Genomic DNA, 15786 nt, shown 5'->3' with positions numbered 1-15786 from the left:
GACTTTCTGCCTTGAGAGCCATGGGTAAATCTGATTTTTTTTTTTTGGGAAACTCGCTGATGGAAGTGGGGCAGGAATGTAAACAGGGATCAAATGAAGATTGAGAACCATGAAGATTCCACCTCACTGTAAATATTGGTAGAAGCCACAAGAGCATCAGAAGGAGCTGGGTGATAAGGTGATAAAACCACAGGTCATAAAGGAGAGACTTTCTGCCTTGAGAGCCATGGGTAAATCTGATTTTTTTTGGGGAAACTCGCTGATGGAAGTGGGGCAGGAATGTAAATAGGGATCAAATGAAGATTGAGGATCATGAAGATTCCACCTCACTGTAAATACTGGTAGAAGCCACAAGAGCTGGAGCATCAGCTGAGCTGGGTGATAAAGGTGATAAAACCACAGGGTGATAAAGGAGGGACTTTCTGCCTTGAGAGCCATGGGTAAATCTGATGGAAGTGGGGCAGGAATGTAAACAGGGATCAAATGAAGATTTAGAACCATGAAGATTCCACCTCGTTGTAAATATTGGTAGAAACCACAAGAGCTGGAGGATTGGCTGAGCTGCCTCTGGCTCGAGGTTGGGCAGCTCCTGGTGTGCTGAGCTCTGCTCACTGAGCCTGGGGAGACCTTGGAGCAGGGAAAATGAACCCTTTGGGAGCTGCAGGAGCTGCAGAGACTTTTCCCTTCCCCATTTAGAGATTTGTCCTTGTGTGTTCATATCTAGAGGACGGAGCTGTCAGGGGCCGGCTGGGCGCGGGGAGGATTTTCCACAGGGAAATTTCCACCAGACTCGGTGGTTCCTGCTCAATTGTCATTTTGTGCTGCTTGGTTTTGTTTTCTGTGGAGTCTTTTCAGCCTTTGGGTGTAGAAGAGGATGGAGTTTGTTCATCCACATGCTTGTGACCGGGGTGTTCATGTAAATCCGTTTGCTTGTGCTTTCCCACTTCGTTTTTTGGGTGTTTTTTTCCTGAAATCTTCCATTTGTAGATCCAGCCTCTACAAGCTTTGAGAAAATGATGTTTATAAAAAAAAACCTTCCTGTGGTGCTTGGTGAAGAAACAAAAATCATCTTTTTAGGGGAGTTATTTCTAATAGAATCTCTTTCTCAAAGGTTCTGAAAGGCCGTGAGGATGGCATATCTTAAAACTTAGCTGGTTGTACTTGACTTTGTTTAGGAATACACATTTTCATGTATTTTTGCACAGAAATGCACTGTATTTCACTGAAGGAATACAAGCTGCACTGGTGTTTGTAGTGCATTTAACCTCTTGGTGCGAAGCCCTTGTAAATCTTCCAGATGTGGTCGTTGAATTTCCTGATGTTTTGTAAGAGTTTCATAACCCAAGTCCTTTAGTCCAGTAATGATGGCAAATTCTTATAAACTGACCCTGATTTGTGGAAGTGACTGAGTTATATTTGTGGATCTTGGAGCGTTCTGGAGTTTTTTTGATTGTCTAGAAAATAAAACTCTCTGAGAGGGTTGCTTTGATTTTGTTTTTTATCCTTCAAATGTTGATTGAGTAAACCTGAGAGTGTCTAGACTGAGGCTCACCTTTCAATTTCTGGCATTCAAATGAAATAATTAACGTTTCCATTTCGTTAATTTGGTTTAAAAATCAACATAGCAATTTTTGGAGACGGCTAGATTGCAAGAAAAATCAGGTTTTTGGAAGGAAAGGACTAAAAGGATTATGTTCACTTAAACCAGCCAAGTGAGATTTTTAGAAAATATTTTATTTTATTAATTTTTTAAACAGTCTTTGTAGTTTTATGTCAATTCAACTTTTGAAACTTCTCATTTTTCTTGCTGGGAAGCAGACACTGATCCCAGCTAGGGGGAGATGCATGTGGGGAGGACAACACCCCAATTATCCTTTCCAGAAAAATTTAAATTACATTGAATATTTGATAAAAAAATCTCATTGCAAGTAGACAATTTTACCTTTTTTTTTTTCCATGAAAGATGTGAGATGCTGAAGAACTCAGAGGGGTGAGGGTGGTAAAAAATATCCCTGGATAAATAAAGTTAGAAGATGCGCCATCACCGAAGGCTGGGATTCATGAGGAATATTTATTTTGAGGAGAACTGAAATATTTTAATTGGTGCCACTGTTAATTAAATTATTATATTACATGATACCATTATATTATTGTTAATCCTATAATTATTATAGGATTATATTATTATATTATTATTAATATAATAATATTATTATATTATATAATAATATCATATTAATTATATTATATTAATTATATTAATAATATAATAATATATTATTATATTATTAATATAATAATATTATTATATTATTATTATATTAATTATTATTATATTATTATAATTATTATTATTGTTAATCCTATTTAGTTACCAAACCCAAGGAGAAATATATGTTAATTTTTCTATGAGCAACAAAAATGTAATTTTTTAGTGTGCAGAGCAAACTCTTTGCACTCTGGCTGTGAGGAGCAGCTCCTTCACCTCCTTCACAAAGCTGCCAAGCACATTCCCTCTGGATAAACTCCCCAAACAACAGCTCAAGTGCAACTTTCTCAGCTGAAATTGCCTCTAAAATTTAGAAACACGACCTAAAAAAAATCCTATTTGACGTCTGGGATTGTTTGGGATGCGTTACTGTGCACAACGGGATGAAATCAGCCCCGTGGATGAGAAATGCAAAGTTTGTTCTGTGGATCCAAAGCACAAAAATTCTAATTCAGCCACTCCAGATAAGGCTGAAATTTCCCCTCGTATTTTTTAAATTCTGCTGGCAGGAGGAGAACCCTCGAGCTCCTGTTGGCATTGACACAAAGCTCCCTGACAGGAGTGAAAGCACCACCCAGGCAAGGCAAACACAACAAATACCTCCGGATAATTCCTTTCCAAAGGAAGCTTTCAGCTGATGAAATCGTTTTTTCTACATTTTTGCCCAAATTATGTAGAATATTGAGCAACAAGGTGTCCCTGCCCATGGTCTTTAAGGTCCTTTCCAGCCCAAACCATCCTGGGATTCTGTGAATTCATTAAATTCATGAATTTAATTTAATTCATTTAATTTAATTCCATGTTAAATTAAAAAAGCTGCTACTTACTTGGCTTGACAGGCAAAAATAAGCTTTAAAGAAATTAATCCAAATGGTATTAAAACCTGATACTACAAATGAATATTCTGGTTTATATATTAAACAATCTGATAGTTTAGTTGATTGTATTCTTTATTTCTCAGGTAAGAGCTGTGAGAAGCTGGGGTGAATTCCAGTTGTTCCGTGTTCAAGAATGTTTAATTTAGAATCTCACAGAAGCAGAATGGGTCTCATGAAGATTTTAGGCCTGGCTTTGAAAGGAGAATCTACAAAACTAAGAAAATTTATGAAAAATGGGGAAATAAGCCGGAAAATTATTACATATACATACATACCTACATACATACATATATATATATATACAAAATATGAAAGGATATAAATTGAAGATTAATAAATGCATATAAATTAGTGGGTGAGTGGTTCTAATGATTAAAGGAAAGGGTCTTTGGATTGTTATCTTTAGATAAAGACTTTGTCAATTTTGCTACACTTGCAAAGGAAGATAAATTGTTTCAAGGTGGAATGTTTGAAGTTAGAGAAGGGAAGGCCAAAAATGCCACAAAGGGCTGGGTTAAGGAAGAATGGTTTCCATGGGAAAATAAATATTTATGAACAATAACTAGGGCGTCAAAATCACAGAAAAGACCCTGGTGGTAAGAAGAGGAAGGAGAAAGATACTAAACTTCGAGGGAGAGAAGGTGAGAGGTTCAGGTTTCGCTTTCAGCCATGCTTCCTTCAGAAGATAACAGATCCCAACAGAGAAAAGAAGATGTCACATCTCCTTTGGAGGATGCTGCGAGAGAAAGGAGAAGGATTTGGGTCATCGAGGCCCCTGCTGTAGATAAAGGTGTGAAGAGGAGGCACGCAGGGCATCCCGTCCCTGCTGCCGGCGCCGGGGCAGGCGCGGGGCTGCGGCCGCGATCGCTGCGTTGCCCCTTTAATTGTGTCCCCAGCCCTCGGGCGTCTCTGTCCAACGCCCACGTCAGCAAATACCTTTTGTTTCTGTGCCGCTCGGGCTCGCAGGGCTGCGGGAGCAGCGGCGCGGCGCCTGCAGGCACGGCGAGCCCCGAGGCGGGGCCGGGGATCCCGCAGCCACCGCCCGCCCGTTCCCCCCCGGCTCGGCGGCAGCGCCCGCAGCTCCCCGCCGGTGAGTGGCGGCTCCCGCACGCCGGTAGGCCGGGCAGGGCGCTGGGAGTGGGGCGGAACGGGCCGCCCGGAGCCAGCCGGGCTGTGAGGGGCGGTGAGGAGGGCGCGGGGCTCCGCAGCGCTCACGGGCGCTTTGGTGCCGATCGGTGCCGCCCGGAGCCGCCCGGAGCCGCTCGGTGCCGGCGCTGCCGCGTCCCCGCCGGGCGCCATTTGCAGCCCCGGGCGCGGACACAAAGGGGCTGCGCGGGGCGGGCGGCGGCAGCGGGGGCGCTGCAGGCGGAGGGGGCTGCGGGCGGCGGGCCGGGAGCGGCACCGGGCGCTGGGCACCGGGCACCGGCAGCGGGGGGGACACACGGGGGGGGGGCTCTGGCGGAGCCGCGGCTCCGTTCCCGCGGGCGGCGCGCCCGGCTCGGGGCGGTCCGTGAGGGCGGAAGGCAGCGCAGCCCGGCCGGGGCTGGCGGGCGCTGCGGTCCCCGAGGTGGGAACGGGACCGGGCGGCTCCGGCACCGTCGGGCGTGCCGGGGACCGGGTGAGTGAGTGCCGGCGGCCGCGGCCAATGCCGGGGGGGGCCCGGGCGCTGCCCCCGGAGCTTTCGGCAGCGGGGCCCGGGCGGAGCGGGGCGAGGCGGAAGCGCCGGTTCGAGGCTCGGCCGCAGCTGCTCTTGGCTCCTCGTCCTCCCGGAAGGCTGCGCAGCCCCGGCGGGCGGCACGGCTCCAGCCCCGCATCCAGCCCCGCAGCCCGGCCACGGGGATGCTCCCGGCTGGAGCGCGCCCGTCCGTGCCAAACAACGCGGGCTTGGCTTTGTCATCCCTCTTGTCCTGTTGGAAAATGAATCCGTGGTTGAGCATATCGTAGTTTACAAATATATTTGTAGATTTAAAGGAATGCTGTTATTTGGAATAAATAAAGAAATGGTATTATTATAGCTTTTAAATTGGGTCTGATATTTTTGGCTGAGTTACACGGCATTGAAGTCAAGAGTGTAATGGTTTTCTTCATTTTTTTTAGAGCAACGTTTCATTTCACCTTTTCTGGGATGGAGATTTCTTCTCATCAGTTTCACCTCTTGCAGCAACTAAATGAGCAGCGCAGGCAGGACTTGTTCTGTGACTGCAACATCCTGGTGGAGGGCAAGGTCTTCAAAGCCCATCGCAATGTGCTGTTTGCCAGCAGCGGCTACTTCAAAATGCTCCTTTCGCAGAGCTCCAAGGAGACCAGTCAGTCCACCACAGCCACTTTCCAGGCCTTTTCTCCTGACACCTTCACAGTCATCCTGGATTTTGTGTATTCAGGCAAACTGTCCCTCACTGGTCAGAATGTGATCGAGGTCATGTCGGCCGCCAGCTATCTGCAGATGACCGATGTGATCAGCGTGTGTAAAACCTTCATCAAGTCCTCGCTGGACATCAGTGAGAAGGAGAAGGATCGCTACTTCAGCCTGTCAGACAAAGACGTGAGCTCCAACGGCGTGGAGAGATCCTGTGTGTACAGCGGAGGCTGGAGGGCAGAGAGCAGCCCCCCACACCCCCACTCCAGCCCAGACCCCGGGACTTGCATGATGGGCGGCAACGCTTGGAGCAATTTCAACTATTACCCCAGCTCTCAGAGAAATGCCCAGCAGCAGCAGCAGCAGCAGCAGCTGTCCAAACACGAGCAGCGGCAGGATTCCATCAAGAAATCGCGGCACCTGGGGCTGCAGCAGCCCGCAGACATCCCCCACTATAAATCAAGCAAGCTGGAGGACAGGGCTGCCGAGCCCGCCGGCCACGCCGCGCCGCCCGAGGAGCAGGTTCACATGGACGCCGAGGTGGAAGCTCCTCACGTGGGTTACCAGTTCAGCCAGGGGGCTGAGGTGATGCCCAGGGGCTTGGCTGTGTCCCAGCAGGAGCACGAATCGCCTCGCTCCTCCAGTAAATCCAAGTCCTCCAAAGCTGAGGAGCAATACGGGAGCATGCCCTCCATCCTGGGAGTCATGGGCAACTGGGCTGAAGGTGAGTGGGGTTGAGACACCTGAGAATCCTCTCTGCTGGCTCTGAGAAAATAGGTCTTGCTCAATAGGAAAGCACAGCTGCCAAAAAAAAACCAGATGTATTGTCCAGAAATGTATTTTTGGAAAGTTGAACTCATGATCTTGAAATAATTTTGAGTTCTTGAAGTAGCTGGGGTATTAAATTTAAAAATAAATATAAGTTGGGATATTCTTAAGCTCATTTTCATGAAATCACAGAATGGTTTTGGTTGGAAAGGATCTTAAAGCTGATTTTGCTCCACTCCCTGCCATGGGCAGGGACACCTCCCACTGTCCCAGGTTGCTCCAAGCCCTGTCCAGGTCTGTGTTACTACAGCCAATGCTCCTCTCCTCCTTTGTTACACTCCTGTGTGATCCACAGGCAAACACAAAACCTTTGTGCTCCAAACAACCCATGGATATTATTTTCACAAAAGCGATGTGCTATTCTTCTCATAACACACTTTGTCCCTACAGCATTACGTGACGTGATTTTGATAAAAACGACGCGATGATTTTTTTTTTTTTAATTTTTTTTTTTAATCCCATTATTTTCTGACAGATGACCTGGCCAGGATGAGGTTCAAGTGTCCATTCTGCAGCCACGTGGTGAAGAGAAAAGCTGACCTGAAGCGTCACCTCCGCTGCCACACGGGAGAGCGGCCGTACCCCTGCGAGGCCTGTGGCAAGAGATTCAGCAGGCTGGATCACCTCAGCAGCCATTTCCGAACTGTGAGTATTTTTAGCAGCTGCATGATTTATTTAACGTGGAAATCCAGCTAATTAAACACACTGTGAGTGTATCTGGTTGATCTAATGACTCCCGTGAAGAAGAGGGGAATAGAAAAATTAATTTGGTTTGGTTGCGGTGGAATTGAAGGATAATTTGCAGGAAAGGGGAGGAATTTGTTGGCTAATTGATGGCTTGCAGAGGTTCTGCTCTCTGCAGCCTGTGAGAGCTCCAGTGGGCAATTACTGTGCTGGGCTGGTGCAGTTCAGTGTTTGATGTCTCTCAAATTGAGGCAATGCTGTTTGTGGTGTTTTCTGAGTCCCCCGTTGTAGGGAGGAAATGGTGAATCTGACTCCATGTTCTTAGAAGGCTAATTTATTATTTTATGTTACTATATTATATTAAAGAATGCTATACTAAAGAATAGAGAGAGGATACAGACAGAAGGCTAAAAGATAATAATGAAAAACTCATTACTCTCTCCTCAGAGTTCAACACAGCTGGACAGTGATTGGTCATTAAGTCAAAACAATTCACATTAAACCAATCAAACATTGTCCAAACCACGTTCCAAAGCAGCAAAACACAGGAGAAGCAATCAGATAATTATTGTTTTCATTTTCCTCTGAGGCTTCTCAGCTTCCCAGGAGAAGAAATCCTGGTGAAGGGATTTTTCAGGAAATGTGACAGTGACAGTCTGTCACTATAGAGTGCAACACGGTGCAAAGCACCAAGACTCCATCAGAGGGGTGCATAACAGAGATTTATTATACCAACATGTTGCCTTTATAGTTTTTCAAGATATTTACATTTATTTAGCAGACACATTCACTGCCCATTGGTCATAAGAGAGAAACAAAATTCTCAATAGGTGAACAAGGAGCCCCGTCATATCTTTTAACTTTCTCTCTTCCATCACCTTGTCATGGGAATAGCTTTGGTGTCTTCTTTGAGAGAGATATGGGGCTTTCCTTATCTTCAGGAAGCCTTTGCTGGCTCACAAAAACAGCACAAAATGCCTTTCCTGCAGCAGTCATCTCCCAAAAACCCCATTTGTGGATGCTTAGCAACTCCATCCTGCGAGATGGAGCTTTGCCCCCACAACAGGGGCTGCTCCTCAGGTTCCCCTCTGTGGAGAAGCTTTAAGGAGATGGGGAAGGAAAGAGTTGGTTCTGATGGAGGGTTTGGATCCAGAGCTTTATTCTGGCCCACAGAACAAAGCAACAGCTCCAGCAGAACTTCCCAAACCGTGTGGTTGCTGTTCCTTTGAACCCTGGTGTGACCGTGTTCACTGGGGTCTGAGGGTGAGGGAAGAGATGAGGATCTGACTCCATGTTTCAGAAGGCTGATTTATTATTTTATGATATATATTACATTAAAACTATACTAAAAGAATAGAAGAAAGGATTTCATCAGAAGGCTGGCTAAGAATAGAAAAAGAAGGAATGATAACAAAGGTTTGTGGCTCAGAGTCTGAGCCAGCTGGCTGTGATTGGCCATTAATTAGAAACAACTCTGAGACCAATCCCAGATTTACCTGTTGCATTCCACAGCAGCAGATAATCATGGTTTACATTTTGTTTTTGAGGCCTCTCAGCTTCTCAAGAGAAAAAATCCTAAGGAAAGGATTTTTCCATCAAAGATGTGTGCGGCCCCCCGGGAGAGATGGGGAGGGAAGGAGGGACAAAGCAGGGACAGGAGGGGAAGTCTCGAGGGACAAAGAACACCTGGATGGCACAATGCCCTCCAGGGGTAGAGGGCATCCTTTGAGTCTGCCAATCACTCGAGATTGACAGACAGTAAGGGGCAAGGGAAGGGAAAGGAGAGGTGATCGACACACCCAGCAGCGAATCATCATTCAGAAACCGAGTTTCTGAGGTAAATGTTTAATGAGCCTACTTGGTCTTATCCTATGCAAGCTGTTCCAGCTCCAGAGCTCAGCCCCAAGGGCACTGGGTGCCAGAAGCCAGCTCGCTCTCAGACCAAGGCCGCGGGTCAGCCCCTAGCAAGCAGGGAATATTCAGCTCTTAGTGATCAGGCAGCTCTTGTGATTTCAGCTTTGCTTGCTAGGTAGCTTTTCCCTTGGCCTAAGGCTCCAGCAGACGGTAGAGAGAGGAGAAGCAGAAGACGCTGGCTGTTCCACGAGTATGGCTTTATTGGAGGGTCCGTGAAGGGTCTCAGCTCTTCTTCTTCCCAGTTAGCAGGGGTACAGTATGCTACTTTTATACCCTTGGCCTGGATCCAATCCTGACCAATGGCAAAGGTGTTAGAGTGACCATAAGTGACCAACAGTAGGGTTAACACAATATTGCCTTACATGGCTATATGTCGCAGACATTTTTTCATAGAAATCCTTTCTTTCACATTTGTCCATCTTCTGGGAAGCAGAGCCCAAGAAGAAGAATGTAAACAATTGTTATCAATTGTTATGTAGCAGGTGTCCCTGTGATTGGCTCATCTTCCATGTGTACCATTAAACCCTAACCCTAACCCTAACCCATTAAAGGTCAATCACAGGAGCAGCTCAGGGACAGATTCCCTGCACACAGAACTTTGTTATTCATTCCTTCTATTCTATTCTTAGCATAGCTGCTCTCTGCAAGCTCTCTCTTTATTCTTTTTAGTATAGTTATAATGTATGATATATTATATATCAATAAATCAAGCCTTCTGATCAAGGGACAAGATTCTGGTCCTTCTCTCACCCAGTGACCGTCTAAGGCTCCTGTGATAGCTATAGGGATAAGGTACAAGGCGGATGTCCCTATAATGTATGATATATTATATATCAATAAATCAAGCCTTCTGATCAAGGAACAAGATTCTGGTCCTTCTCTCACCCAGTGACCGTCTAAGGCTCCTGTGATAGCTATAGGGATAAGGTACAAGGCGGATGTCCCTATAATGTATATTATATATCAATAAATCAAGCCTTCTGATGAAGGAACAAGATTCTGGTCCTTCTCTCACCCCAGTGACTGTCTAAGGCTCCTGTGATAGCTATAGGGATAAGGTACAAGGCGGATGTCCCTGGAGTCAGGAAACTTCTTTGCTGCTGTGTCAGCATTCTATTCTCCAAGGGGCCCTGGCTAAACCTGAGGGGTTTACTACAAATGTTGCCATCACAAGCCAAGCCCATCCCTTGCAGAGGAGAGCATATGTGGCCCGAAGTTTAGAGTCCGACTAGCTGAGGGCGAAAGGCCGACGCCCCTCTGCAATTCCTGGCCAGCGCCCTTCGGCGTCTGAGGGCCTCGGGCTGTGCTGGCTGCGGACTGGCTCACACCGCTGGTATAGGGGAGGAACGGAGCTGACCATTTCCCGGGGGTTAAACATCGGTTTATTGAAGGTGTTGCGGGATCTAAACGCAGGGAAACCAACCGGGAAGAAGTTTCTCCATAGGGGGTGAAACAGGATTATAAAGGAGGGGTGCAGAGGGGGGCATATGTGGCCCGAAGTTTAGAGTCCGGCTGCTGAGGGCGAAAGGCCGACGCCCCTCTGCAATTCCTGGCCAGCGCCCTTCGGCGTCTGAGGGCCTCGGGCTGTGCCTCACACCGCTGGGATTGGGGAGGAACAGAGCTGACCATTTCCCGGGGGTTAAACATCGGTTTATTGAAGGTGTTGCGGGATCTAAATGCAGGGAAACCAACTGGGAAAAAGTTTCTCCATAGGGGGTGAAACAGGATTATAAAGGAGGGGTGCAGAGGGGGGCATATGTGGCCCGAAGTTTAGAGTCCAGCTAGCTGAGGGCGAAAGGCCGACGCCCCTCTGCAATTCCTGGCCAGCGCCCTTCGGCGTCTGAGGGCCTCGGGCTGTGCTGGCTGCGGACTGGCTCACACCGCTGGTATAGGGGAGGAACGGAGCTGACCATTTCCCGGGGGTTAAACATCGGAGCTGACCATTTCCCGGGGGTTAAACATCGGTTTATTGCAGGTGATGCCAGATCCAAAAACACCGGGGAAACCAGCCGGGAAGAAGTTTTTTCATAGGGGGTGAAAACAGGATTATGAAGGAGGGAGGTGGGTACAGGCGGAACCAATCGGGAAAGGTGAGGGGATGAACTTCACAGAACTGACACTCCATGAAGACCAATAATCAAAAGGTAAAGGAGGTGTCCTGGGACCCCAGCCAGCCACCATCTCCAGAGAGGAGAAGGTTCTCGAAACCTGGGAGGAGAAAGGGGGTGATTGACTGGGCCCAGGGAGGAAACAACTTTCACTTATAAGGGAAACCAGGGGAGGAGCAATTACATATCTGCGACTATGAATGGCAGTTGCTATAGCAACTTAGCTGACAGGGTAGCAGTGGCGGGAAAAACTGGGGGAACGAAACCATTTTACACATAATAGGGGAGAACAATACATAAATTGGGGGAATAACACAAGAAACTTAACAACACACTACCACAATCCCTTGTGCCTTCCCCAGATCCACCAGGCGTGCAAGCCCATCTGCAGGAAGTGCAAGCGGCACGTGACGGAGCTGACGGGCCAGGTGGTGCAGGAGGGCACGCGGCGCTACAGACTGTGCAACGAGTGCCTGGCAGAGGCTGGCATCGACAGCATCCGCATTGACTTGGAGGCTGAGGCGCCCCTGGAGTTCCCCCAGGACGGGGACAAGGAGCCCAGGTGGCACTACGGAGAGGACAACAGGTCTGACGTGGAAATCGTGGAGGACGGCTCCAACGACTTGGTCATCCAGCAGGTGGATGACAGCGAGGATGAGGCGGAGGAGAAGGAAGTGAAACCGAACATTAGGTAGTTGGAAGACGAGGATTGGGAATTTTTGTGGAAGAGGGAGGATGTACTGTGAGCAAATGCCCTCTGCCAGCTGATCCTACAGAGACACGTGGTTGAACAGGTCCAGACTTGCATGTATTTATGGACACGTCATTGAGGCCATGCTGGTTTGTTAGCAGAACCCCCATTTTTGTTTGGTTAAAAAAATCCATCCTGAAATATGGATAAACAAGCAAACTGCAGAATTAGTGGATAACTTTTATAGCAGAACCCCCATGTGTTGTTTGGTTAAAAAAATCCATCCTGAAATTATGGATAAACAAGCAAACTGCAGAATTACATGGATAATTTTTATAGCAGAACCCCCATGTGTTTGGTTAAAAAATCCATCCTGAAATTATGGCTAAACAAGCAAACTGCAGAATTACATGGATAATTTTTATAGCAAAATCCCCATTTTTGTTTGGTTAAAAAATCCATCCTGAAATTATGGATAAACAAGCAAAATGCAGAATTACATGGATAATTTTTATAGCAGAACCCCCATGAGTTTGGCTAGAAATTCCATCCTGAAATTGTGGCTAAACAAGCAAACTGCAGAATTACATGGATAATTTTGATAGCAGAACCCCCACGCGTTGTTTGGTTAAAAAATCCATCCTGAAATTATGGATAAACAAGGAAACTGCAGAATTACATGGATAATTTTTATAGCAGGCAATGGGGCACATCTCAAAGCCTCTTGCAAGGAGGTTTAAATTCTTTTTAAAAAGTCACAGATTATTGTAAATTGTCAATTTTTTACACTTTTAGAGAGGTGGGGTTTATAGAAACAAAGTATAAAACCCCCCAGACCAGACAACCTCTCCTGAGTGTTCAGAAGTGAGAATTATCCATGAAATGTCATAAAATCTTCATGTTATAATAAGGAAAACAGCAGCTAATTAAGAAAGAGCATTTAAATGGTTTGGCACTTTTGTCTGGAAAAGGATTTCTGTAAAATTTATTAGGATGAGACGAATCTTTAGCAGATCATATGTTCAAGATTTATTTCTTTCAAAGAAAATAAGCACATAAATGCTTAACATATCAAACTGATTTAAATTGGGATCATTAACTGATGGCAGTAGATGTCTTTGTCTCAAAATTAGGATCTCAGGCTGGGTTGGTTTAATAAGGATTATTAAAATACTGTTTTTTTTTATATTTGGAAACCTCTCCAAAGTGCCCAGACATGGTGGGATTGTTGGGGTGCAGGGCCAGGAGCTGGATTTGGATTTGGAATCCTTTCAGCTCAATATTGAATTCTCTGCACCTTTTCCAGTCTGTACCAGTAAAACCAAGATGTCCTGCAAGTTCTAGACACCATATTTGTGTCATTTCACCCAACAATTAGGCTACAGGGATGGGTAATGATGAAGAAATTTTATTTCTCTACCAAAATAAGCTTGGTTTTGTTGCTTGGTGGGTTTTTGTTACCCAGCAGTGTCAGAGGAGAGGAGCAGGAGATGCTCCTGGGCTCCTGCTGCTCTGCATTCCTTGGACACACCTGAGTGTTCTTGCAGCTCTTGGCATCATGGAACTCAATGGCTGTAGATTTAGAAAATTCTATTTTTTTTTTATTTTTTACAGCTTTGTAAGCATGTTTGGCTGAACCCTGGGTTTTCTTACACAACAATCCCACATACATATATATAAATATAAATATATATGTATATGTACTATATAACCCTTCCCAGGGACAGCTAAAAAGTCACTCTTTGATTTTTAGTTGTGTAAAAACTGTATAACTTTTCTTGTATCATCATGACCAGAGAGTGCAGAATTTTCATTCCAGGCTGCAGGTGACCAACAAATGACAACTTGAGAACTTCATGCTAAATTCAGTGTAAGGATTGTTCACCCTCCTCTTCATGGAAAGCATCCCAAGGACACAAGAAATGGTGTTTTATTCTTCCTACAAAAATGATAATTTATTGGTTTGGGTTTGGGGAGGGAGTAACTTAAAAATCTTTGTGATTACTCAGATGAAAAGATCTTAAACAAGACTTACACTTGATTTTATGGGACACTTGGTCAGCAGCCCAAAAATGGACTTGATGTGAAAACAGACATTTAATTTCTTGGAGCTTTTCAACTCCTAAAATGCCTGTTATTAAATGGCTTAGAAATATTCCTGAGCAACCTGGACTAAATCAAACACACAGAACAAGAAAGATTTCAAAGGATATGGAGAAACTTTGCTCAAATTTCATAGATGTTTCCCTTTGCCTTTCCATTAAACGGTTTGAGAACAAATCCCAGGTATCAGTGCCTGCTGTCCCAGGGGAAAAACGTGGCTGGAATTGGGCTGGGTTTGTTTGGGGATGGATAAAGGGGAGGGGAAAATGAAAATAAAGTGAAAATAAAGTGTTCTCTCCAGACCTGACATCTTCACTGCCAACTGCAAAGGTCAGGCTATTAAGTGTTTCTTAATAGTGGGGGTGTTTTTAGAAGCAAAGGGATTTTTGGATCAATACTCAATTTAATTAGAGATCATAAATCTAACAATGCTGAGGAGCAGATGCTTCACAACGAGCTCTGAAGTGGCTCTAAACGGGCAAATGGAGCAATCTATCCACAGGAAGACTTTGACTTTTTAAACACAGATTAATTGTTGATTTGCTGGGCAAATAAGGGCTTTTTTTTCTGGATTTATATGTTGTTATTCTCATTAGTAGAACTAGATTGCTGTAGTCATTTTTGAAGTATCATATTAAACTTGGAGGTTTAGCTCAAGGCTGCAATCCCCACAGTCAATGATGTTTTTCTGGGTTTTAAAAGTTACCATTTTTACATTTGTTGTCTTAATTTTGGTCGTTGTTTCCTTCCTTTTGTATTGCAATTCGAGATAAATGTTAAGTGCCTTCTGTTTTCCACGTCCTTCATTTTACACTCATGTATTTTCCTTGTTGTTTTTTTTTTCTCTAAATGAAAGCATTTTTCTTTTTGTCTCCTTCCATTGCCTCTGATTGTCTTCTTCATATTTCTGTGAAGTGATATGAAATATTTCATATCACTTGCCCCTCATCAGCTCAAGGAACATTTCAAGGAGGAAAGTAAAAACCACACAGGGATGTTCCCATTTAATTTATTTATTTCCTGTATTTCTTTCATCTTTATGTCTCTTAGGGACAGGGTTTAGTGCTGGATTTGATCTTAGGGGGTCTTTTCCAAGAATTCTGTGATTATTTTTGCTTGGTTTGTGTTTATTTTGTAGTGACAAAACCACAGTCAAGAGTGAAGACAAAGTTCATCATCCTCTGATCAATGTCTCTTAACTCTCCTTATTTTCTGACAACATCTTCCCATCCTTTCCAAGGCTGAAATGCTGAATTAAAAAATCCCCTCTCTTCCTTTTCAGGTGTTTCTTACAGAATTATTTCAGCCCCAAAAAATCTATGACTTGTGTGATGCTTGATTAGTTCTTTCACATAATTTCCCATCTTTTTTTTTTTTGATTGCCATTCAATTACTTAAACATCTGTATTTGCTATCCAAAAAATGTCATTTGTCCTTATCTTAAACAGTTTGGTAGCCCCACTTAAAAAAAAAATAATTCCAAAGATTGAGTTAAGAATGAATCTCCCTTTCCAACCTTTTGGAATTTGTGTTCTATTCCAGTTCTAAAGAACTGACATAAGAAAAAAAAAAACCCAAAAATATCGATTTAGGGTCCTTTGAAAATAGTGAAAGCCCAGAGATCTCACAGAGGGCTGACTCTGACACCTTGCATCACTCCTGGCTCTGCAAAATGTTCCATCCTCCAGGATTTTGGGATCCAGCTCAAGTTTTCAGTGATAACTTCAGAAAAAATAAAAAAAAAAAAACCACAAAATTCTGTTGAATATAAAATAATGGAATATACATTTCTTCCTTGAAGCATCTGGTCACTGTCAGAGTTATGCCATGCCAATGTCTACCTTTCTTATGTTTTAGTTACTTTTGGTTGGAGGCAACAAGTAAAAAAAATGAAATAAAAGAAAAAAAATCTCCAATTCTGCCCAAAAGCTTGAGTTTTGAAGAAAAGGATGTTC

The 15786-nt window shown here is 44.6% G+C and overlaps 1 protein-coding gene across 3 annotated transcripts; it reads left to right on the top strand.

The window, feature by feature from the left end:
- Window positions 1-3812: 3812 nt before the first annotated feature.
- On the top strand, window positions 3813-14621 carry LOC135457234 (zinc finger and BTB domain-containing protein 8A-like). 3 transcript variants are annotated; one of them, XM_064731671.1, is made up of 4 exons: window positions 3813-4237; window positions 5245-6227; window positions 6807-6976; window positions 11400-14621. In XM_064731671.1, the coding sequence occupies exons 2-4, from the start codon at window positions 5273-5275 to the stop codon at window positions 11730-11732; spliced, it is 1458 nt and encodes a 485-aa protein (XP_064587741.1). In that variant the 5' UTR covers window positions 3813-4237; window positions 5245-5272; the 3' UTR covers window positions 11733-14621. The 3 variants fall into 3 exon arrangements, with proteins under 3 accessions (XP_064587741.1, XP_064587740.1, XP_064587742.1); XM_064731670.1 differs by having other exon boundaries at window positions 3813-4261; XM_064731672.1 differs by lacking the exon at window positions 3813-4237 and adding an exon at window positions 4633-4765.
- Window positions 14622-15786: the final 1165 nt, after the last annotated feature.

The sequence above is a fragment of the Zonotrichia leucophrys genome, chromosome 23, assembly GCF_028769735.1.
Source record: "Zonotrichia leucophrys gambelii isolate GWCS_2022_RI chromosome 23, RI_Zleu_2.0, whole genome shotgun sequence".
NCBI lineage: Eukaryota > Metazoa > Chordata > Aves > Passeriformes > Passerellidae > Zonotrichia > Zonotrichia leucophrys.
Note: the sequence above shows the minus strand (reverse complement) of the source record. Positions and strands in the feature narration are given on the sequence as shown.